Source organism: Tursiops truncatus, chromosome 2 (assembly GCF_011762595.2).
Source record: "Tursiops truncatus isolate mTurTru1 chromosome 2, mTurTru1.mat.Y, whole genome shotgun sequence".
NCBI classification, from domain to species: Eukaryota; Metazoa; Chordata; class Mammalia; order Artiodactyla; family Delphinidae; genus Tursiops; species Tursiops truncatus.
Window position 1 is genome coordinate 8517719 of NC_047035.1, and position 25823 is coordinate 8543541.

At 34.4% G+C, this 25823-nt stretch overlaps 1 protein-coding gene across 9 annotated transcripts in view; it reads right to left on the reverse strand.

Moving 5' to 3' along the window:
• PAPOLA (poly(A) polymerase alpha) overlaps nt 1–25823 on the reverse strand; it is a 57381-nt gene that overhangs the window by 9402 nt on the left and 22156 nt on the right. For 6 of the 9 annotated variants that reach the window (XM_073800073.1, XM_033850656.2, XM_019952652.3 and 3 more), the window contains 13 exons: nt 22146–22257; nt 21352–21441; nt 21123–21261; nt 19547–19619; nt 18103–18223; nt 17061–17145; nt 12438–12491; nt 11781–11900; nt 10382–10491; nt 6975–7096; nt 3410–3552; nt 1218–1318; nt 784–1004 (listed from right to left, as the gene is read on the reverse strand). In XM_073800073.1, coding sequence (XP_073656174.1) covers nt 784–1004; nt 1218–1318; nt 3410–3552; nt 6975–7096; nt 10382–10491; nt 11781–11900; nt 12438–12491; nt 17061–17145; nt 18103–18223; nt 19547–19619; nt 21123–21261; nt 21352–21441; nt 22146–22257 — 1491 coding nt within the window. The remainder of the gene's footprint in view (nt 1–783; nt 1005–1217; nt 1319–3409; nt 3553–6974; nt 7097–10381; nt 10492–11780; nt 11901–12437; nt 12492–17060; nt 17146–18102; nt 18224–19546; nt 19620–21122; nt 21262–21351; nt 21442–22145; nt 22258–25823) is intronic. The other 3 variants (XM_033850654.2, XM_033850652.2, XM_033850650.2) reach the window with 1 other exon arrangement.

A 25823-nucleotide genomic window follows, 5' to 3' on the forward strand; every position in this document is an offset into this window, starting at 1 on the left:
ATGCACAAATTCCTAAATAAAAAATTATCAACCAAAAATCACAACAAAATTGGTGTTTTTTGGGCTATCATCTCTTGGACAATGGTGAAAGTTTAATTAATAGAAAAACACAATGAGAGTGACTCCAGGGAACAATGAAAGTGTGTTATAAGGCTACTTCTATTTTAACACAAACATCAAAATCAGTGTACACTTTTAATGGTTTTCCTAAAACTATCTGAGACTTTGACAAGGTAAACCAGCCACTATAAAAAGTGGAAGTATTGTTAGAAAATTTCCTGAAGGGCTGGAGGACACAATCATTCAAGGTACCAAAACTAATCTGACTTCGCAGCTTATGGTCAGTCATTCAATAAGAATTCCCTGAGAACCTCTCATATTCAGTGACCCCGTAATATCAAGTACAGTGTAGAGGCTCCAAAACTCCACCTGGATCAAAGAAGCAGAAAACTGTGTCCAAAGGGGCCACCAAAGAATTGGTACACATGAAACATACAGTTATGAGAGAATAATAAATTAAGATGAGATGTAAATCCATGCTAAGTTGTGTTACAGCCTAGACATGCTACAGAAATTTAAACAAGAAACACAGCTTTATGAAAGAGTTAGACACTGAAAAGAGTAGAAAAGGGTGAAAAGAACTCTGGCACTAAAGCACTACCTAAAAATAATCTAAAAGCTTTCCTCCATGCTGCCTCTCAACTTGGGCTCACAAAGGTTTTCTTCCACTGGATTTTAAAACAGGTAAGGTGGTATTCCCATGGCTAACTAACATATAGATACCTCTTCTGTTTTGGTTTTCTTGGGACTCTCCTCTTTATGAGGTGAGGATGTCCTCTTGACTCCTACTATAGGATTAGGTGTCTTTGTTGCTGCATTTCCTGAAGGTCTTGGTGGTGGGTTTACCAGACGTGTTGAAGAAACAACTCTGGAGACCGTAGGCTTTGGTGGTGACGAAATGGCTGGTTGTGTGGCAGTTTGAGGAATGCTTTCACTCGATGTACCTAAGTAGTAAGTACATAAATACATAAAAGTTAAATCATATCAACATCAAGTTACAAGTAAAGCTTTTTTATTTTATTCATAAGTTTACAGGTAAATAATAAAATGGTATTAAAAAACTGAATTCAAGCTACTTAACTAACGAAGCCATCTTTCAAAATGAAGGCGAAAACCAAATATAATGCAAGTATTTTCAAATCTGTCAATCTCCTTACCCCCTGAGCTTTCACTGGAATTTACTTGTGGCACAGAAACTTCAGTAGCCTGTATGTTGGTCACAGATGCTGCTGTTACAGCTGGAGCAGGACTGTTTCTGCTAAAAACGGGGAAAAAATTAAAAAGTGAAAAAAGCAAAGAGAGATGTATAAAATTCAATAATAAAATGTAGTATGTGCAGAAGTTATTCTCTAAAGTAAATGATTCTTTAGTTTTACTTCTCATACGTATATATACATCAGTAACTAACTTTATTTCATAAAATATAATCAACAATCAAAAACACAGAAACATTCTAAAGCAGTGCTAGTCAACAGAACTTCCTATAACTATGACCTATATACCTACGCTACCCAATATGGTGGCCACTATATCGATGTAGCTACTCTACACTTGAAACAGAACTAGTGGGAAATGGAATGTTTAATTTCATTTAATATTAATTAAGTTTAAACTGCCGCATGTGGCTAGTGACTAACGTATTTGACAGAACAGCTAAAAAAAATCTGTTCTTATTTGACTTGGGGTAACTGACTTAAATGATTTGGGGTATAAGAAAATACGATCAAAATCTGTAAAGAAGAAAATGGTCTGAGAATTAGAAATAAGTTTCTGCATACAAAACGTAAAGGTTCATGAAACCCTAAAAGCCCATCCAGTGGCCCATATAAACAACAAAGGATCTCAAAACCCAATCCCTCCTTCAATGTTCTGGATCCCACTCACTCCTGTCATCTCAGGAAACTCAAATCACCCCTCCTTCACTGTCCTATCCATTCAACTTTTCTGTCTCAAATAAATCCTATACATTAGCGTTTAAATAATCTCATTTTTATTATCTCCTGAAAGAAAAAAGCGAAAAGTCCTCTGTGGTTATTCAGTCTCCTTCAACTACAGCTTATTCAACTCCCAACTGTTGAATGATGATGCCATGAAAAGGTGGGCAAAGCTAGAGGACTTAGATTTTTGGTGCATACGTGACATTCACAAAGCTCCACAGAGCTTTGGAGCTCACTGGTATATGGAAGTAAATGAGGTCAAGAGAGTGGGTGATGCCACACCCCCAATAATACAAAGAAGGCATAAAGGACTAACGAGAGAGCCCCGAAAGGCACAAACATCTAACGATTAAACAGAAAAGAAGAACTGGTCAGAGAACAACCACAGATTCAGGAGAAAACCTGAAATAGCAAAGCGGCTAGTACATAATAAATACTCAGTATTTGTTGAGCAAATACACATCTATTTTACATTCATGTGCACAAACTCAAAAGTACAGAAAGGCTTTTATATAACTCCCAAAATTCTTGTTAAAATTTTTGCTTCACTCAAAAAAAAGATGATGAAACCATTAAAAATAAAAATCTGGAAGCTAATGCTGTACAAATGAAGAATTGTTTTAAAACTACAAGATTTAGGGGCCACGTTGATGCCTAAAGTCTTCGGGTTACATATGACTGGTCTAAAAACATATCACACATTCAAAGTCCAAGAGAATAAAACTAAATTCATCATCTACTGCACCTCGGCATGTTCTATTTCATACGAATCCAAAGATTCATCCCAACCTTCATCTTTGCCATTGGTTATACTTTAACAATCCAATTTTTAAAACTGCTTTTTTCAAAACATTAAAATATAACATACATTCATAAAAGTGTTCATGGTTTAAGTGTCAACTCATTGAACAAAGGGATGGGCATAACCGTCACAATTTAAAATAACAGCAGTACCACCAGAATCTATAATAAACAGCTCCCTTTGAAAATACAGTAGTATATCCATTAAAAAATAAATCTGCAATGATAACACTATAAGGATTTATGGAAGTTAAATATGGCTTTTTGTGTTTTAATTTTTGCCAACACAGGCCATGTTTTTCTTTTGAAATAAAAATGTTTAGCTGCTTTAAATGTTCCTGAAAAGACACTTAATTCTTCAAAAGAAATTTCCACTAAAACCAGCCCACATAAATCTCACCTTCTTTAGAAGACCCCTAATATTTTTCATAGATATTTTCCCCCTGCTACACAGGTAATAAGCATCTCCAGGACAGAAACGTGATCTTGTCCCTCTTGTCTGGTTCTCCTTAGCACACCATACAGTTCACCACAGGCAGTAGGTATTTCAACATATGAAACTGGAGGGGTTATTTAAACAGTCACTCCACTTCCTTTCCCTTTTTCCTTACCCCTGAGAGCTGCCAGAACTGTTCAATGGACTGGTCTTCATAGCACTGGTAGGTGAAGGCACAGACATGCTGTTATCACTGTCCATAGACAAGTCGAGGCTGCTGTCATTCAGAGGTGTCAACCTGACACCTTCTGTTGAATGCTGCAATTAATAAAATATTTAATCAAATATACCTTTATTTTATCTAGACCTTTTAAAACATAAACATCTTTTACTTAACTGATAAATGATTTCTACTAAAGAGCACAAATCAATATGTTTATGATAATCAGAAGTGTCATGCTGACTATAAAAGGTGAAGAGCTGGGACACACATACTTCCTGACTTCTAAGGATGCTCAACTTAACTACAGTTCTTCAGTGGGAGAAAAAGCGAGAAAAAAATGCTATAATAAACCTGCACACTGAATGTAAAATACACTGCAAATTAAAAAGCACTTTAATATGAAAACACATGTATCTTAAATCAGAGGACTATTAATACATACACACACTCACATATATATTAGAAAAAAAGTCAATGGTAAAACACGATAGTAACAATGAGTACCTCTGGCCAGTCGGATTAGAAGTAACTTTTTGTTTATAGATTTCAAATTGTTTTACAATGAAGATAAAAATGTATAATTTCTAAAAAAACTATCATGTAGGTACAATTTAGTGCCACTCCTAGCTATTTGTATGAGTCTCTCAAAAGCAAGAGATTTCCAGTGCTCTATCTGCAACTTAGGATTTTAACATGGTACATTTAATAGTGTTAACTATCCTGTTAGAATAAAAGCAAAACTAATTTTCTGAAAACTAAACTTCATGACCACATATAAATCCTAATGTTGGTCCTGCTTCTTAAAAATCAAAGCACTCAAAAACAGCTACATGGTGCAGGAAAAACCAAAAGCTAAAAAACTATAAATGGTGCTATGGGATAAAAGTTGATTTCTAAATTGACCAAAGTTTCTGTTTTTGCAATCAATGCTATTATAACATCAAATTGATCTCTTCAGCTTTTTTTTTCAGAACACTTTTAGTTTCAAGTGTTCGCTTACCTACAAAAACATTTTAATGGAAATAATTTGCATTATTAATAAAAACCCATACCCCATATGTGTGTGTGTGTGTGTGTGTGTGTGTGTGTGTGCGTGCATGTATACACCCACACTCCAATTCCCCAAATGACAAGATAATCTAAATCTTTGAGTTAGCACTACAGAGACACCACCTGTGTACATAAATCAATATTAATCAAATGGGGAAGATGAGATTTGGGAGAAGGGAGAGGAGAGAAAGGAATGCCTTTCGTCTATGAAGTCAGCTGTAAAACCAGTTTTCTTAATATTGTAAAATAAGCATCTTTCCTATGCAAAAAGCTACCACTCTCTCTCCCCACCAGACAAAAAATTTGTTCAGTGAGTAAATTATACTCCATTTCACATAGTTACCTGCCTGACCAGGTGATCAAAAAATAACCTGTGAAGTAACAAGCCAGTGTTGGGGATGATCAGTGAACATGAAGGTTTTAACTGGTTCGTCTGAACACATAACCTTCAAGCTGCTTTGCTTTGCCTCTGTGTCTATATCAAGTTTGGCACAAGAGACTTCAATGCCACAAAATCATAAATATTCTATCAAACTTTCTAATAAAGACAAAGACAGAACATACTACAGAGAAATAAACACACATTCTTTGCATGCAGACTTAGGTCCAATTCACATCTCATAGTACATGACCCTGGGCAAATGTTTGAATCACTCTGTTTCTTCTATAATAGAGACAATAGCTACAGGTTACTGTATCATTAAATATAGAATACCCATCTTCTTTACTGGTACAGTGCTTTGCAAATAGCAGTTAATAAAAGGAAACTATTAATAAGAGTGCAAAGAAAAGAGCATTTAGTGTGTGCCAAGCACCCATCTAAACTACCTCTTACAGGCACTGGCTCATTTTAACCTCACAAAATACATAACGAGGTAGGTAAAATTAGAATTGTGATTTTAAGGCAAATCAAGAACATGGTATTTGTAATACAACTTGCCAAAGTCTCACAGCTAGGATGCAATGGAACCTGAACCTGAACCAGGTAGTCTACTGCAAAATCCTTGCCCTTGATTTAGCTACTTTTGTATCATAATATATTCTATGTTTTAAGAAACAAAACATTATGAAGTTATATTAACTTCATTCCTCTCCTCCCAATCCCAGCCCCAGATAATGAACCATCATCACAGAATGCAGCAGTTTTCATGCTCTAATGCATACTTGTATTTCATATTCTATCTTAAAAGATATATTGTAAACTTTATATAAAAGTATCAAATGATATATATTTATCTGTACTTTTTTTTTTTTTTCCGCGGTACGCGGGCCTCTCACTGTTGTGGCCTCTCCCGTTGCGGAGCAACAGGCTTTGGACGCGCAGGCTCAGCGGCCATGGCTCACGGGTCTAGCCACTCCACGGCATGTGGGAACTTCCCGGACTGGGGCACAAACCCGTGTCCCCTGCAACGGCAGGCGGACTCTCAACCACTTCGCCACCAGGGAAGCCCTATCTGTACTTTTTAACCCAATACATTCATATATGTATCTCTAACTCATGTATTTTCACTGATCTAAGTATTCCATTTTAAGAATAAGCCACTTTTTCAGGTTCAAGCCCTGGTCCGGGAAGATCCCACATGCCACGGAGCAACTAAGCCCATACGCCACAACTACTGAGCCTGCACTCCAGAGCCCGTGAGCCACAACTCCTGAAGCCCAGGCTCCTAGAGCCCGTGCTCTGCAACAAGAGAAGCCACAGCAATGAGAAACCCGTGCACCGCAACAAAGAGCAGCCCTTGCTCACCACAACTAGAGAAAGCCCATGCAGAGCAACAAAGACCCAATGCAGCCAAAAATAAATAAATAAAAGAAATAATTTTTTAAAGTTATAAAGAATAAGCCACTTTTGAAACCACTTAAAGTAAAAATATTATTTTTATTATTTATTTCTGCACTAAAATTTCAATACAATTTCAAATTTAAAAGTCCAAATAAGAAAATCATGGCTAATAAGTTATACAACAGGAAGCATCAACACCAGAACATCATACTTGAGGTTACCACTGTCAGTGATCTTATAGCCAATAACTTTTAATTTTTAAATAATATACGTGTATAATCCTTATGAAACTAAAATGATTTTCATTTAAAAAGTCACACAACTTACTTGATCCACATATTACCTAATTTAACTCTCTTTACCTTTAAAAGGAAAGGAAATTACATACTGATGTGGGCTATTAAATGGATACCAATAAGAGACATTGAAAAGAGAATATAAATATATATAAATTAAGGATATGAAGCATTGCCACTAATCTGAAGTCTGAAGGAAGTGTGTGCAAGAAACCTGATTAGGAGCAAGGTTTCACATAATGGAATTTCTCCATGTAATAGGTTTTCAAAATGCTGTGATCTATTTCAAATATGACTTATTAACTCAGCCTAAATTCTGAAATATTGATAGGCTGGATACATAAAACATTATGTTAGTAATGCTTTTTAAAGTACTTTCTCAATTTACCTTTTTCTTTTTCTGAAGCACATGATTAGGCAGTAGTTGATGGAGTTGCTTTCTTCTTACATGCATTGCAGCAATTTTCATGTCAACCTCAAACATCTTGCTGTTTATTGCTTGCCTATAAACTGTACAATTAGGAAATTGTTACAAGAAATAGAAACATCTTCATAAAGGCAGTTAAACTAACCCAGGAGAAGCTATTCTAAAGTATGGATCCGTTTTCCATCAATACTGCCTATCTATAAAATTATCAGGTCAAAACCTATCTCACAAGTGTCTCTTACCACCAGGTGTACATAATGAATAAGAACACATAGTATATTAATTCTTCCAGTGTAAAAACTCTTGAAGTAATAAAAGAGTTAACTCCTTAAGAAATGACAGAACTGGAGGGCTTCCCTGGTGGCGCAGTGGCTGAGAGTCCGCCTGCCAATGCAGGGAACACGGGTTCGTGCCCCGGTCCGGGAAGATCCCACATGCCGCGGAGTGGCTGGGCCCGTGAGCCATGGCCGCTGAGCCTGTGCGTCCAGAGCCTGTGCTCCGCAATGGCAGAGGCCACAACAGTGAGAGGCCCGCGTACCAAAAAAAAAAAAAAAAAAAAGAAATGACAGAACTGGACAAAAGGGGTTTCTTAAATTCATACTTATATATGCTACCAGTATAATTTAAAATTCTAGCTCGAGTATGTAACAACCACAGCAAAACAACAAAGTGGAAAATTTCATTCACTCAGTCATAAAACGATTCACTGGGCACCTATACTGTATCACATGTTCTAGACGTGGGGGATATAGCAGGAAATAAGAGATCAAAAACTTCAGAGTCCACATTCTAGGGGAGAAACACAACAGAAAAAAAGGTAAAATATATTTCATATCAGATCGGTGATAAGAGCTATGGAGAAAAAATTTGAGTAGGGAAGACGACAGGAAGCTCAGCCTGGAAACTGAGATTACAATTGAGTGAAGACTCAAATTAAAGTGAGTAAATAAACTGTGAATACCTGGTGGAATCTACTCTAGGAAGAGCAAACATCAAGGGCAAAAGGTCCCAAGCATGCCTGGGATGTTTGAGGAGCAACAAAAAGGCCACGGGGAGAAGGGAAAGTAGAAGATCCATAATCCCTTATCTGCAGTTGTAAAATCCCAAAAGCTCCCCAAAATAGAAGTTTTTCCTAAGACTGGCACCAAACCTCAACTGGCAACAAACCCTGATTTGAACTATTTGTAGCTATTTAATCTCTCTACCTATACCTTATGTAAATATCTTACAGAAATGTTACGGCCTTTGACTACCAAATGTCACTCCAGACCCCACTGGGAATATTATTTACTAACTTTGTTACCTTACTGGCCTCAGGACATATGGATAAAGGATTCTGAACTTATTAAGTTTTATATATGTCTATATATTTCTTATTATCAATATAAGAAATGAGGTCAGAGACATAATAAGACGACTAGATCCCATAAAGGCTTGCAAACCACAGTAAAGATCTGGACTGATCCAGAGTGAGATGGGTAGCCATTATAGGTTTTAAGCAGGTGAGACATGATTTGGCTTAATGTCATTTTGGATGCTGACTAAGAACAGCTGAAGGCAGAACAAGAAAACTAAATGACAGTAATCCAAAAGACCAGTGATAAGTGGCTTGGACTAGGGGTATAAACAGCAATTGGTAGCAGAAATCTCAACATACTCTGAAAGTAGGGACAGGAGGATTTTTTAATAGATTAATACCAAGTATGGGGAAAACAGGATTCAAGGAAGACTGCAAGACTTCTAGCTTGAGCAACTACAAGGACACAGCTGTCACTGCCTGAGATCAAGAAGATTTGAAGAGAAGCTAGAGGAGACCGGGAGTAAGAACTTTGAGTTTTCAACATGTTAAATATGTTTTATTAGAAAATCCCACAAAGTATTCCATTAAAATGTTTCAAGATACAGGGCAACTAAATATTTCCTTCCCCAAATATCTGAAAGTTGCTTTAAAATCTTGATGGTTCATTAGCACAATCTTTGATAAGCAGTTCAATTAGGTATAATGTCCAAAACAAATTTTCTAGTCTAAATATCTCTACATGATTTGTTAGTTCATAAATAGTTTAAGTTGACATCAGAATTTTTACTTTGGAAAAAACCGCTACTCTGGTGTTCAGCAAGTGGAGTTTTCACACTCCAAATCACATCCTATAAAATCTGTATAAGTGCTTTTGTTGTCATAATGGTTAAGGGCTACTACATGATAGGGACACTAAATATCCTTGAACGTGGACAGTTCTTTGCAATGCGCTGTACCACGTCCTACTTACATTCCTAAAGATGAAAAACCTACTTTATCAATTATTTGAATAAGAACTCAACTCAATTTTACATAAAAACAAAGTATTTTTAAGCTGAATTTTCTAGGAAAATTCATGTCACCAATGGCAATGCTGCTGATGGTCTCTGAATCACAACAGGTAACACCTGTATCATAGGAATTCAGCTACCACACTGCTAGTGATTCTACATATGGCTGCAATTACCTACTTAGGTATGTCTTCTAGTCACTGTACCTAAGCATTTACATACTGAAATACATTCTTTTCCTTTTATTTCTCCTTTACATTTAGTGTATGATACTGACATTTTTAAAAAATGTACCGATTTTTGTCTCTCCTTCTCCAAGGAGGTAAAAAAACTTTTACTGTTACGTCTGAATGTCCTTAGGTGAAGACTCCTTATTGTGGACAGGTGAGAAAAACACACACTAAAATTTTTTTAAATGGAAAGGAGAGATGTACGAAAGAAAAAATAATTAGTCCCTAAAGAAGACGCACATTCATCGTTGTCGCTAAGTACATTCACCATTCCCTTGAAAATTTGCGTAGAGTCTACATAGAGTCTTAGCTTCTGTCAACTATATCCACCATCTGGTCTTTAGTTAAAACATACTACCTTGTATCTCAGGGTACAGGTCAATCCAAAATGAAGCCTTCATCATTGTATTTCCCACCCATGAATTAACATTTGAGTCTATAAATGACATAGAGGATAAATTTTCTCATGTCACCCGAAGTTTAGCTTCACAAATTTCTAAGGTTCAAGATTATTAAGGCAATCAGACACAGATTCAGTCTTTTAAGACAATCAAATATTCAGGTGGTTTCTAATTTCATAAGTAATCGTGGGCAAATTAAAGTGGTTCAACCATTTAACTTTAGGTCTACCATAAGAGGAAAAAAATCATTTATATATTAGACATGACTGAAACTAATAACTAATCCAAAAATATTAAGGTAATTTTGATGATCATTGTAAAATATTCCCAAGTAATTTTAACAGTTATTGCAAATTCCACTATGGTACACATGAAGACAAATTCAAATATGCAAGTACATGTTTTGATTATCTAAGTAGAGATATACCTGTATCTGTGAAAGACTGAATATCGTAGGTGAGATCAACACTGAGATTTTCAGAGTTTTCTGTTTTTTTAAACACTAACCCAATCACCCACATCGTGCGAAATTCTTCCCTGTAAAATAAGAAGCGTATTACTATAGTTTATCAGGATTTCATGAAAACAGTTATCAATGTGGTTGACAACCTGAGATACATGGAAATACTCAGAAGACAAATATATAAACAAACTAAGTTCTAAACCAAACTGCATCAAAACTCAAATTCCTCCTCCATACCTGCCCTCTATATTCCTATTGCTATATAAAAAACTGGAGTCCTAGGACAAATATACTCTTCATTATCTATGTACTGACAGCCAATATTCTTAATGATAATCCTAAGTACCAAAGGCACTGCAAAGAAAAATTATGTTCATACTAATGAATGACATGTTTTACAAAAATTTGAAACAAAGAAAAGTAGTGTAGATATAAAAATTTAACTAGACCTTAACATACATTCCTTAAACTTTTAAACTCAAATGAAAAGTCCACATGTACAGAAATCTGACCGCAGCATAATAATAATGGGTGATTCAGCTACTTTTCAACATTTAATGATATATCTACTGAATGGATCAGTCTTTTAATAATTAAGATCGCAGCAACAAAAAAATTTATAAAAAGCTCAAATGCCAACTCTTTTACATGAATGCAAAAGGAAATTAATCTGTAGAATCAGAGAAATAGCTATTCCATTACAGCACAATCTTAAATGATCCATTCACTAATATTGTTCAATCTTTAATGCTACTGCATTTTTTTGAAAAAGCTCACTATTAAAACTCCCCTCACCCTCTAAATAAAACCAAGTGGTTATAGGCAAAGTAGAATTTCATATAGGTAATAACACAGCAACAATCAAACCAGAAATTGACCTACAAAAAGATCCTTAAAAGAATAAGGCAAGGCAGCTTTTAATAACGTATCTTCTCAATGTTCCAGAACCTATCACAAATCAAATTTTTGCAAGGTCATATCAAAGCATGTTTTCTTTTTCAAAAAATTAAGATAAAAAGCAAAGATCGATGTTTGATATAGCAGCTATCCTGAAAACCACTCTACAAAAAAGGGGACGTGTGTTCAGAAATGCTAAAGTGCAGACCTACAGAATCTGAACTCAAATTAGTTAATAGGCACCTCATCATTACAACTTATTTCAGGGGTGATTTTTTGCAAAAAAACAGTGTTTCTCTTCAGTGTTTCTGATCAGGAAACCCTAAACCATAAATTTCAACTTGGTCTGACCCATATGTAATCAACAGAATAGTAACTTGAGTTAATAAAAATTGCCTATAAAACTTCCATGAGCAAAAGTTGAAAAGGGGATGAGGAAACTGGATTAAATTAGAGGACTGCTTACTTGTCAGGATTTTCTTTGGGTGCTGGAAATGACTGGGGATTCACATGAGCCAGTGTAATAAATTCATTCTTCTCCAAACTTCCAACCAGGATTCGGATTTTTGATTCCACCAAGCCCACCCTGAACAAATGTCACTCATTATTAATGAAAATTCTGGTTAATTTTAAAAATAAAATAAAATGCAGAAAATCAAGTATGTTTGTGTAAAGCTGTAATATGAAGATCATAAAACACACATATAAGGGCAGTTCAACTGTCTAAACTCCCATAGATAAAATGAAAGCCTTATGTTCTACCCCAAAAATGAAGTGAAAACTGCTGGAAGAAGAGAATCAAGCCACATTTCAAGCCAGGAAGGTTACAAAAGACAACCCCACAAATATTTAAAGAAAAAAATCAGTAAACTAAAACAAAGCACTTTAAATATACAGTTAAGAAATAATACATGGATCTCTATAAGGCAAATAAAAACAATTGTACATATGGATCTCCAAATTCCTACACTTCCATTACAAGTAGTAAAGCTCCATTTATGAACAAAACCAAATGTGCTGTTTTAAGGACTTCCACCTCCTACTGTGTGCTGTGGCTATCTGATTCATTCTGAAGTTTTGTTTTTGTTGTTTTTTGTTTTGTAAAATCTAATCTTATACTCACCATTCTAGGCGTTGTTTTTCAGTTGGTGCACTTGCTAGAAGTACAATATAATGCCTTTGAAGATAAAGACAACATGCTATTTATTTCATTTAAGTGCTTTGTGCTGGATATTAACACCATAATGTAATAAGCTTTTTGACAGTTACAGATCAATTTAGCAAGAGAGAACTGCAATCTCAGTTTGCACATAAAATCATAAATGCTAAATTCCACAAGTTTCTAACTACTGGCAAGTTTAATTCTTCTGAAAAAGATAGTAATTTTATGAATAATTACCCAAAAAGAAGCTTAATTCAAAAACGATGACTAAATATCAACTGATAACTTGGTTCAATGATTCTGGTGGAGTGCTTTTTCTATAAAGAGCTACCTCACTAAAATATAACCTATTAAAGCAAAATTGCTTTGATGGAAATAAAGCACCAAGGCTTTAGCCACAAAAACAGGGTCACTAAATATACACACATCAGTAACTTAAAAAATAGTATCAAACACATCATGCTTTTTAATTCAAAGGTAGCAAAAATTAAACTGAATACTTAAGTTAGGCCTCATGATTTTTTTCAAGCAACAGTATGAGTTTCTATAACAAAGATGCAGACATCATTAATGTGAGAGCAACAAAGAAATGTGATTTCTATGCAGAATCCAATTCCATTCAAATTAGAGCAAAATCAAGTTTTCATTTCAGAAAAACACCATCATGACTGACTATTTTAAATCTCTTTGAAACAAACTATTTACAACTGAAGAATTTCGTAAGACTAAAAAAAAAAAGTCCAATCCAACATACTTTTCTACAAAATCCATTTTAGAAGTGATAGAAATCAAACTTCTCACCAGAAACTTTACCTCAAAAAGCAAACTGATAGTAGGTGGAAAAGTCAGAATTATGACTAAGAATTTTAAATTAACTTCAAGTATTTATAAACTTAAGGTAACAGAGGTAATATACATAAATATGAAAACACGTAGACAGAAAAGTAAATGTGCAGTCCAAATCCATACAGACCAACCAATACTTCGTTTCCTTTACCAGTTTAATCTGTTCAGCAATTATTTAGAGCAAACCAAATATACAGAACAAACACAGCCCAAATAAATAAAAGTTAATAAAAGCACTAAAAGCTCATGCATTTTACATATACAGAAAACGCTCTTGGGGCCCTAAACTCTCTTACAAATCAAACAAAATCCTAATAAGCTCAGTAACCTGATTTCCAGTTCCCTGGGAGTTTGAAAATGGACAACAGATTTTAAAAGGGGGGGGCGGAGAGGGGATGGAGAAAAAACTCTGACTAAAGTATAACAACTTATAAGAGGATAAGACAAAGTATAAAAAGCAGGCATGCACACAAAAACTCAAAACAGCAAAGCTGTCTGGGTTCACCTAATATGAGGACAAAACTCAAGTCTCTAAATCACTCTTTTAGAGAAATGGATACTCTTAATGACCACCTGAGTCTTGAACAAAAACTTAAATGATATATAATGTTCTCTACTTATGCAAAATATAAAATCCATCTGAACATAATCTTGTTGGTAATTCAAAGTTTAAAGTTTTAAAGCTTAGAGTTCAACTTTGGTTCTTACTGAAATCCAGTGGAAAGGGGGGGGGGGTGTCTACTCTGCATATCGTTTATGATAAAGGCACCTGTTTAAATAAAGCTCAAAGTTTTAAACAGTTTAGCAAGTATGTATGTGAAGTCAAATGTCCTTCACTCAGCCAAATTTAAGCAAATGTGAAATGAGACAAAATACAGTAATCATGTTTAATAGAAATAACCTGTCATTAATTCTTAAGTTACCTATCAGAGCACAGAGACCAAGCAGAAATAGGTCTAAATTTAGACTATTTTGTTGCTGCTCCAAAAAACGCCATCCCCTACTTTACAGTGCCACTATCATGCTTCAGGTACTCAAATGCCTTCATGAAACACTGAAGCCAATTAAATAATGATTAACTTTCCCCAAAATTTAAAGATTATCAGTTTCCAATAAAAAAATTTAACTATAAAAATGTACCACAGTTGAATTAAAACCTCTTTAAAAGCTTCTAAAAACACTTAATTTAGTTGCTATTATTACCTCACAAATATTTACTCCAAAAAAGCATTTTGTAAGTAGGTTTCCTGGCCATTTCATCACATTAATATTTTTCCCTGGGTAGGTAACAGCTCAGATATGTGCACCGAAAATCTAATTATCTTAGACAAAAATCCTTGCAATTCCATCTTCAAGTAACTCAGGTCCAAGAATTACAGTTCACTATTTTTAAAGCCTTTAAAACATTATGAGGTTAAATTATTCTATACATACATACTCCTTGAAATTATAAATTATTAATCCTATTCCTGAGAACATTTGGCTTTTTTCCCTAATACCTTTGCTTCCTCGTTTCCTAAGGAAATGGAACATCTGAAATAAGTATTCGCATTTCCTACGTCAATAATGATTTATTTTACTTCTGGTTACTTACTTATGTGAGCTTGAATATATTAAAGGTAAAACATGAAAAATATTTTCTTAGAACTATAAAATTTCACAAGGCAGTGTTCTCCCTTCTTCACAAGAACACTGATATCTTCTGAAACATGGTCTGCTTTCTAAGACAACTGAAATTTCCTTCACGGATTCTTCCCTTCCAAGAAAGGCAGGCAGGTATACTATATGACTTAAAATATTTCACATAACAAACACAATACTTTCAGGATATACTTGAAATAAGCTTAACCAACTCTGACTCAAGGCAAAACTAAGGATTTCAGTTCAGTTGTACAGCTAATCTTTGGGGTAATTCATATGTTAAAAGAAAAATTCAAATCTGGGAATACTTGAGTATAATGATAGCAATCACTAATTCTTTAACAGGAAAAATTTTTGAAATAAGTTAAAAACATAAGTAGAATTTGGTATAGGTAAAATTAGCTCATTGTTGTCACGTTTTCAAATCCTTTTTCGCAGGAGTCACAGCTGAAATTTAAATTTTCCTGATATAATTTCCTCTATTTGTTGCTACATCCTCATATCTAATTATGTTTAAAGTTGTTTTTAATAACCTAAAATAATTTGATTGTTTCAAGAGAATTCAGTAAAGACAGTAATCTATAAATCTTTTCATCAGTCAACTGAAGACCTTATATGTACTATTTGGCATAGACTGAAGGACAGCCTAAAAGTTTCAAAAGAAAGATTTAAGCAAGCTTTAAAAAAAAAAAAAAACTTCCAAGTTCTAGTTAATACAAATTCATTCAAATAGATGACATTATCAAGGTTTCTTCAATTTCAACACTAGTCTTTCTTAAAGTGAAAGAAACCAGTTAAGTGGGTACTTAGAAGAACTTCATTCTACCCACCTCTTACTCCTACAAGAAAGTGAGACAGGAAAAATTATCTAGCTTCCTCTTGGATTCTCGGGGATTAAGAGATGCTGGCACTTTTCTATGAGACCAATTTCTTTATTCTCCTTACAAGTAATCATGTACTCTTTCATGATGTAGTTTTTAAAGCATCAGAATATGTATTTATTAGTTTAAAAGTTCAAAGGTACTTCCTCAACAGTGGTTAAAATAAAAAACAATGGAAAATTATCTGCCAAATGGAAAAGCACAACTTATGGGGAATAAGTAATAAACAAGAACATTCAATGTTATGCTATTTAAATTTTTACTGACAATGCAGTGCTCCCAGAACACAACAATTAAGCTGGCTCCATTATTGCTTTTTCATGCAAAAGATACAGAAACAAAACACAGAGACATCATGAAGGTCATCATTCTTGTTTTTAATTGGGGAAATAGCATAGAGCAATCTTGCTTAGATTATTACAAAACACAATCCAACACAAGATCAAATGGTCAGGAAAATTTCAAGCATTAAAGAAAAAAAATTTTTTTAAGTGGGACTTTGGCAAGTTTTCAGCTCAGGGCAAATAAAAGTGCAAGTCCATTTTTTTAAAAGTAAGATTTATTATAACTTACAGTTTTCATCAAAACCAACACAATCAGGCTATTAACCTGTACTACGGTATTAAACCATTATACTAAAACCATTAGTAAAAAAATATTACACCCACTGAGATTCCATGAAAATTATCTGTAGAAATATTTGAAGGGGATTTATTAACATTAGGGGGAAATGGTAGGCCAATCATGTGCTGTAACTACTGAAAACATTTTACTGACTACATACACTGACATTTTATTAGCTTTGCCTATGTTATAGAGAATCTTAATGATAAATAAGTTTCCAGAACTGGCTGAAAATGCTTACTTAACAGACACCATTAACTACAGATTTTAACAGTTCACTCCTTTGCCAAGGTATACAGAGTTAGAGTTTTGGGGATGACTAACAAGCCTTCAGAACTGATGTTGCTACAAGTGTAGAAATTCGGTTACATCAGGCAGCAAAACTGTATGGACTACACTTTACCTTGATAAAGAAATAATAAGGGGTTTACTAAAAACAGTATGCCCTTTGTGACAGGAAGAAAACTTGTATAGAAGATGTTTAAAGGAAAATTCAAGACTACATTAGTCTAGCAAAAAGAGATGTCACGTATGCTACCATTAAACCATTACTTAAGAGAGCAACATGTCCGACATGCCTTAAAATACATACTTGTACTTTTGAAAGAAGTTTGGAGCTTCAAAAAGTTTGGACCACTCTGCCTTACTCAGCAAAATTTCATCTGTGATAGCAAGACCTAAATTAAAAACATATTAAAATGTTTGCATGCTTCAGTCTAAGAATCTGTAATTTTAAAGATCTTAAATATACCACATGCATTCACTATATTCCTAAAATCATAATTTTAACATAGCAAGTTTAGTCTATGACTCTAGAGCATACAGATTCTTACATACACTCTTTTCAAAAAACCTGGAGGGCTCCTTTCAGATCCAGTTTTCTGGCAAATTGCCATTACTCTAAAATGCCATGCTCATAGAATGACTCTCTCCTAAAACTGAAGCACTGGAGTTACCCAAGAAAGAAAACTTTCCCATAAGCTTTGCTTCCTGCCTTTCTAAAAAACAAGTTTCCCATAAGAGGACAGCGACATCTTCCCATGAAGAGCCCCTGCAGACTACAGAAAAGAACTTTACACTTCTGAGTTTGACGCTGGCAGTCATACAGCTGATTCTATTTCCTTGACTTGTGTCAAATTAAACAATCCAGTTCTAGCTACTCCCCTTAAAGACCATTTAGCAATAGCTACTCCTTCAAATTAGCAGTACTACTGGGATTCAGAAGTTTAGAGGTTATTCCAAAACAGTAGGCAGTTTGGTCAAAATCCTGCTCAAAGCTCTTTTCAAGTATACTGCCTGCTAAAAGCCTCTCATGTCACCCACTAGAGAGAAACTATGACATCATTTAAAATTTCACATGGCAATAGTATGGAACTAAACCATAAAGGCCCAGCTAAGGATACAATTTTCAATTTTGGTTCATCTTCCAATATATAATCAAATATAAATCGCTTAAAAGAAATTAAACTGAGTTTTCCAAGTTAATTTTCAAATATAATCTGTAATCAATAAATAAACACCAAAATCCACTTCGGTGAATGCTTTCTCCAATTTAATTGAATACCCGACTACGGGGTGTACAATGGTATGTAAATCCTTTGTGTATAAAGGAGAGCATAAGGATAAACACTTACCTTGTTTAAACTCCTCAACCATGACCATCCGTGTTGAAACGGACACATTGTACGTGGAGTTCTGTTGTGGGTATGCTGGTGTAATTATAGGCATAAGATGGTACCTATCACTGGGGTTTACCTACATACAACAACAGCCAATCAGTTTCTTCAAGTACATATGCAACAGATACTTGGACTTTTTACCCCTTGTTAAACTGAACCAATGATTAAATTTTATTTCATTTCACAGCTGGAGTTGAGAAAGAAAAACCATGTAAAGAGACACTGTTTTTACAGGAATTCTTTACAGAATCTGTGATTTGGTCTAATGTTTTGTTTCAATCATTTGGGCATGACTGTTTTGGCAATCTTACTAGAAATAGTGTGCCTGTCAAGCAAAAACAGGTTCTAATTGGGCATCTACTGATGTTTAGTTTTTCTTTTTTCTACAACAGAAATAGGGATGTACACACAATTACACTTTTGAGAAATGTCATAGTATGTTCTGTGTAAAACGAATTTTAAACTTAGTTTTTAATATACCCTTAATTTATCAGGCGTAGAAGCTTCTTAACACATGGTAAAACTACTTTATCCATGTTGGTATCATTTTAAGGTATAATGAAATGATTAATAACTATTAATTTTAATCTGTATACTAATGATAAAAGTGGCATATTTCCACAGAGGAAACTGTAAATTCACATCCCTCCAAAATTAAATGTCTTGAGGTTCGGAAAACTTAAAAATTCACAGCTTGATGTCATTAACAAAGCTTAAAACTGACAAAATTTTTGATGTTGTAATAAAATAGCAAATTAATGTAGAAAAACAGAATTTTATAAACCTAGAAAGCCTTATTCAAACCTAAATTTATTTTATCAATTAATAAAGTGCATGTAAAACATTTAAACTGAGTAAGCAGTAAAGGTCGTAACTTCCAAAGAAGCAGAATGGAAGCTCCTCTTCAGCCCAACCATGCTTTTGTAATCTGAATTAACCAAACCAATTTTTACAATTACATCACAGTAATTAAAGTGATATTGCTTAGAAGTTATCTGCCACGGTTAAACATTAAGCAACAGTTTTCCTACAATAACCCAATTTTAACAGAATATTTAGATCAAACAAAAAAAAATACAGGGATTTTTAGTATCCTTTTATTTTTTCTTTTAAGCACAAATGCCCACACAACTTTGACTTACAAGGTAGTTCTATATAGAATAAATTAAAATTAGTGATCTTGATATTATAAACTATGTACAATTAAATGTAGTTTACAGGGTACATAATTATGCTTCTCACATCAGAGGAAAATTATAGTTGAGATTAAAAAGAAAGTGTAATACGAACATGTCCACTCATACGTAACAGGATGGGAAGTCTCCCTGAAGTTTATGCAGATGATTTTTACTTGTTATTGCACAGTGTGAATTTGTAGGGGAAAAAATAATACACTAACCCTTGGGTCCCATACAGGCAAATTAAGATTGCATTCTTCAGGCTGTTTCAATAGGACTGGATTTGGCCATTCCCTGTTTAAAAAGATTGTAGCACTTGATAAGACTATTGGATATTACCATCTACACGTATTTTGTTAAACATACAGCATTTGTGAATGTGATCCTTCTTCATTCATTTTGCACTCTTGGTATATATAATCTTTTATTCCTTTATTCCTTTCTGTCGACGTTAGACTACTTGAATTACATTTCCTCTATGAAAGTAACTTAAACCATTTGGTAGCTTTCTCAGACTGAAGTCAAATATCTTCTCTGCCTCGCAGAGAAGAACTGATAAAGCACTATTCAAATTTAAAAGTACTATTCCGAGACATCTGATGTGTTCACTGCAAACTTGAACAGGATAAAATCTCCCTTGAAAAGACAAAGATCCTGTCTTTAATTCATTATAGGCAAAGGAGCATGAATAATTATAAAAATTGATTAGGAAAATTTTTCTCTATCTCATGACAAAGGTTATTAATGTGAATATGTGTAATGATGTGAACACACTGTTTTCAAGATATGTTTTGTGAGTTAGCTACTTCAGTCCTTTATAGAAGAGACTAAAAACTGGAAAACATTTGCCATCTTTAGTATCAAGGTTAGCTTCTTAAATATATTATTTGCCATGTATGTGTAGCATTAAGAGAAATTCTGACATTTTTCTCATCAAACCTGGTTATATATAATTAAGGGCTATCAAATCCATAATTACAGAATGTGTATTGAAAAGGGTGGCACAGTTCTAAATTATAAACTGTCTCCAATAACTCTAATTCTTATAAAATAACTAAAACTCTTTTTTCAGAGGGAGGAGGTACAGAGGTTGGCACAAATAGGGAAGACAAATCTTTCAGATCAATTTGATTAAAAACCAAGAACTCTAACCTTTTGGGCCAAAGCAACTAATGTGAAATAGCAATCTTTTATATTACTTAAAAGAAATAATGGTTGACAAATGTGACCAGGCTGAAATGAAGGAGAGCATTAAAAAAAAATCTCTCCTGGGTTAATGACTAATCTCAAAGGGATGCTCAATTGCTTTCCAAGCACTTACAGTTATCCTTAAAAGCTTTATATACATTTACATCCTTAACATTCTACCAAAGATAAATGGGCAGCTGAAAGCAAAAAACAACCACAGGAAATTAATGGTCTATAGATCTAGAAGAATTCAAAGAGTAAATTAAAAGAGGTGGTATATATAAAGCTTTATCCAAAGTAACTGATATCCCAACCTACCAACTCATTGGATTTTAGCAGACATTATAGCTAAAATTCAGTTTATTTAGAGAGTAAGTTTACGCATGGAAGTACAAACAGCACCTGCCTTGCTATCCCGGGAAAGCTAGGGAAAAGGAATGGAATTTAGGTTTGCCATTTTATACACAACATGATCTCCCCAAGGCTACCTATACTGCTACATCATGAACTAAAATTTGAATCTGAGACCAGCTGCAGAAATGTCATAGAAATAAGACTAAACTTCAGTGTCTACAATCAATTTTATTTTAATATAATCTAAACACATACCATTTAGAAAATACCAAGAAAAATTTATGTACAAGAGTTGATGCTATTGCATTTGGATAAAGCTGGCAAGTTCTTGCTACTAGCATAGCCCAGGAAACACCACCGAGGAAACCTAATATATTGGAATAGATGTTGTGGCCTGTTGATAAGGGAAAAGCAAAAAGAAAAGTTAGTGTTGAACAAAAGCTTAAACATTTTTAATAAGCTAGCCAACAAATTCGGAACTCACGTTTGGCCCACAGTTTGATAGCTCTCAGGGTTAACCTGAAGTTGTCAATGTTTGGTACTAGATGTAAAATTTCATCGGTTACCCTGCAACCTGATTAATAGGAGTAAAGAAAAAAAAAAACAGAACATTAAATTATCAGAAGTTTAATGATAATATTTCTTTTAAATTTTCTGAGACTAATGTCAAATTAAATAAAAATTTACTTTGTAAAATCAGTAATGTTAATGAAGAGGCAAATAAAAAATATAAAACTTTTACCTTCTATCACAAACACTACTCTAAAACCAAATAATCTGAACTGTAATCTGCTTTATTTCAAAAACTTTCAACCCATAATTAAAATGTGCTCCAGTTCAGAGATGGTGAATAGGGCTTGATCCATTTAAGTTTCCAGGAATTGTTCTTCAAGAGCATATTAACAAAACAATGCTAAAATAAGTGTTCAAATGTAACCCTTTTAAAAGCACAACAGTTGAAAATGTTACAAAGGTTATCAGGATCAAAATTAATAGAGTTACAAGGTGAAACCTGAGCCACTAGCAATAGAGTACAAACGTCAGACAGTATTTAAACATCCCAGGAAGAAAAGAAATAATAATGCAAGATACCAATGATTTAACAAATTACTAAATGCTCCACTGCAGTCTAACTATTAAGCAAAAAGTTCATTTTATTTGACTCACTATGGATAAACAATATGGCCATTAAAAGCTTCATTATGAAGCTTGAGTTAAAAACTATTTCATATTTGACCAAAACTGCTACTATGCAAAAGGAAGTAGGTTTTTACATACCGTTAAGACTTCTTATGCATCTTATATCTAAATTTTTAAGCAGACTGTCATCTCTTAAGTCCAAGTCTTCTGGAATAGTCTGCAGTGCTAATCTTGCAAACAAAATATCAATCTAAAACGAAAACAAAACAAAACATTCCATGTCTGCCTATTTTTAAGGCATTTCTTTAAAAAAGAAAACACTATTAACTCCTTAAGACCAGGATCTTCTCATCAGCTGTTAACATGACAACACCTCCAAAAGTTCAAACAAAATTCTTACCACAGGTATTTTAACCAGATGTTAAAACATGGTAATACTAAATAAACAGAATTTGTATAAATAGCTACTTGTCATTTTAATCATACTAAGTTTGCTAAATGCAGATATACTGGATTATTTAAAACTAACTGTTTAGTTCTCCACCTATATGAACTGTGAATTATATCCTAAAAGGTGCTCAAATATAAGGCCAATATAGTTATATGTAGCCCAAATATACCTGTCAGTAAAAAGGGAACTTCTTATATTTAAGAACTTATGTATCTATAATATTCCAGTCTGTTTCTCCAACTTAGTTTTGACTAAATAGAAACAAAACAAAAACTGGCTAATTTTGAAGACTTATAGAATGCAACTGACAAAATTGTTTTTTTCCTTTTTTTCAAGGAAAGGCTGGGGGCAAAAGAAATTTGGCACACATTCGGTAATTATTCCTGAGGGTCTGATTTCATGGTTCCAACCTTTGAGTGCTGCTAGAGAAACAAGCCTTTTATAAGATCACTTTAGAAATCAGTATTTTATATTTGCAAATGAAGCAACTGACAAAGGATTAATAAAATATAAATAAAATATACAAGCAGCTCATGCAGCTCAATATAAAAAAAACTGTACAGCTACATGTAAAAGAATGAAATTAGAACACTCCCTAACACCATACACAAAAATAAACTCAAAATGGATTAAAGACCTAAATGTAAGGCCAGACACTATCAAACTCTTAGAGGAAAGCATAGGCAGAACACTCTATGACATAAATCACAGCAAGATCCTTTTTGACCCACCTCCTAGAGAAATGGAAACAAAAACAAAAATAAACAAATGGGACCTAATGAGACTTAAAGGCTTTTGCACAGCAAAGGAAACCATAAACAAGAGGAAAAGACAACCCTCAGAATGGGAGAAAATATTTGCAAATGAAGCAACTGACAAAGGATTAATCTCCAAAATATACAAGCAGCTCATGCAGCTCAATATCAAAAAAACAAACAACCCAATCCAAAAACGGGCAGAAGACCTAAACAGACATTTCTCCAAAGAAGATATACAGATCACTAATCATTAGAAAAAGGGAAATCAAAACCACAATGAGGTATCACCTCACACTGGTCAGAATGGCCATCATCAACAAATCTACAAACAATAAATGCTGGAGAGGGTGTGGAGAAAAGGGAACCCTCTTGCACTGTTGGTGGGAATGTAAACTGATACAGCCACTATGGAGAACAGTATGGAGGTTCCTTAAAAAACTAAAAATAGAACTACCATACGACCCAGCAATCCCACTACTGGGCATACACCCTGAGAAAACCATAATTCAAAAAGAGTCATGTACCAAAATGTTCATTGCAGCTCTATTCACAATAGCCAGGACATGGAAGCAACCTAAGTGTCCATCAACGGATGAATGGATAAAGAAGATGTGGCACATATGTACAATGGAATATTACTCAGCCATAAAAAGAAATGAAATTGAGTTATTTGTAGCGAGGCGGATGGACCTAGAGTCTGTCATACAGAATGAAGTAAGTCAGAGAGAGAAAAACACTGTATGCTAACACATATATATGGGGAAAAAAAGGTTCTGAAGAACCTAGGGGCAGGATAGGAACAAAGACGCAGACGTAGAGAATGAACTTAAGGATACCTGGAGGGGGAAGGGTAACCTGAGATGAAGTGAGAGAGTGGCATGGACATATATACACTACCAAATGTAAAACAGATATCTAGTGGGAAGGAGCCGCATAGCACAGGGAGATCAACTGGGTGCTTTGTGACCACCTAGAGGGGTGGGATAGGGAGGGTGGGAGGGAGACACAAGAGGGAGGAGATAGGGGGATATATGTATATGTATAGCTGACTCACTTTGTTATACAGCAGAAACTAACACACCATTGTAAAGCAATTATACTCCAATAAAGACGTTAAAAAAAATCTGTATTTTAAGAGCTTGCTGTGAAAAATCATTTAAACGTGCACCTACAAGACAGGAAAAGATTGTACATTTACACAAATAAGTACCTGTGGTATAGCCTAAATTTTCCAATGATACACATTCCAAAATCCAGCATCGCTCCTAATTTAGACAGAAATAAAGACTATATGCTCACAGGAAAAAAAAAAAAAAAACCCAGGTAACTCAAAAAGCAACTCAGTAATAACAAGCACATTAAATATTTCTAGTAACCATTTGACTTTTATCTCCATCCTGAAAAGTTTACACAATTGAGTTGGTTCTCCACCCAAAAAAATCTCCCCTTTGTTGGTTAATGTTCTTTTCGGGAAAAAAAGGCATCACCTACATTATGGTTGTTTTATATTTATTTAAACACTGACAGTAAATCAAAGCTGCCTGAACTTGATAATCCTTTACTAAATTTAACCTTTTATGTCTACTTATTAAGATTACTCATATTTCATACAAGATAGAGTTGGGCACCTTATGCAACAATTATAGAAACCACCTTTTTTTGCAGAACAATGAAGTATTATTCTTCCACTTCTGAAATTTTATAACCGTCATTATTACTATGAGTGACTTTCCAGCACCATTATGTATGGCAGAAGTAACATAAATAAAGTTGCTTCAGGGTCAGCTTTGTTACAACTACTTTCATTACACACATTGAAAACATCAAAGAGAACTGCACATCATCTCAAGAACCTGAACTCAGAGCTTCCCTGGTGGTGGCATGGTGGTTAAGAATCAGCCTGCCAAAAAAAAGAATCCGCCTGCCAATGCAGGGGACACGGGTTCAAGCCCCTCGTCCGGGAAGATCCCACATGCCGCAGAGCAACTAAGTCCGTGTGCCACAACTACTGAGCCCGCATGCCCCAACTACTGAGCCTGTATGCCACAACTACTAAAGCCTGCATGTGGAGCCCGTGCTCCACAACAAGAGAAGCCACTGCACTGCAACGAAGAGTAGCCCCTGCTTGCCACAACTAGAGAAAGCCCGCACGCAGCAACAAAGACCCAAAGCAGCCAAAAATAAAAACAAATAAATAAATAAATTTATAAATAAATTAAAAAAAAAGAATCTGAGCTCATATATCCTTCCCTATCAGAAAATATTTCAGCATACATGACATCAGGTCACAATTTTCTCTCAACTCTTAAATATTTAATTTAAATGAAGCCAAAGTTCCACTTGCAAAAATATAGTTATATTACCTTAAGGAGACTAAAAGCATATAAAATCTGCCTATGGAAAAACTATCAATTAAGCTGTTCTGTAGCAGCCACTTCACAGTCAGTACATTTCTGTCTATATTTTAACTCCTGGTTTCACTAGGCTCTTTTTTAAAAGAGACTACAAAGAATAGGCTGTCACTTCCATTTCAAAAAAAACTTAATTTGTATTAATATCATACCAACTCACCAATTATAAACCTTTGAAATAAATCAAATTTTTAAC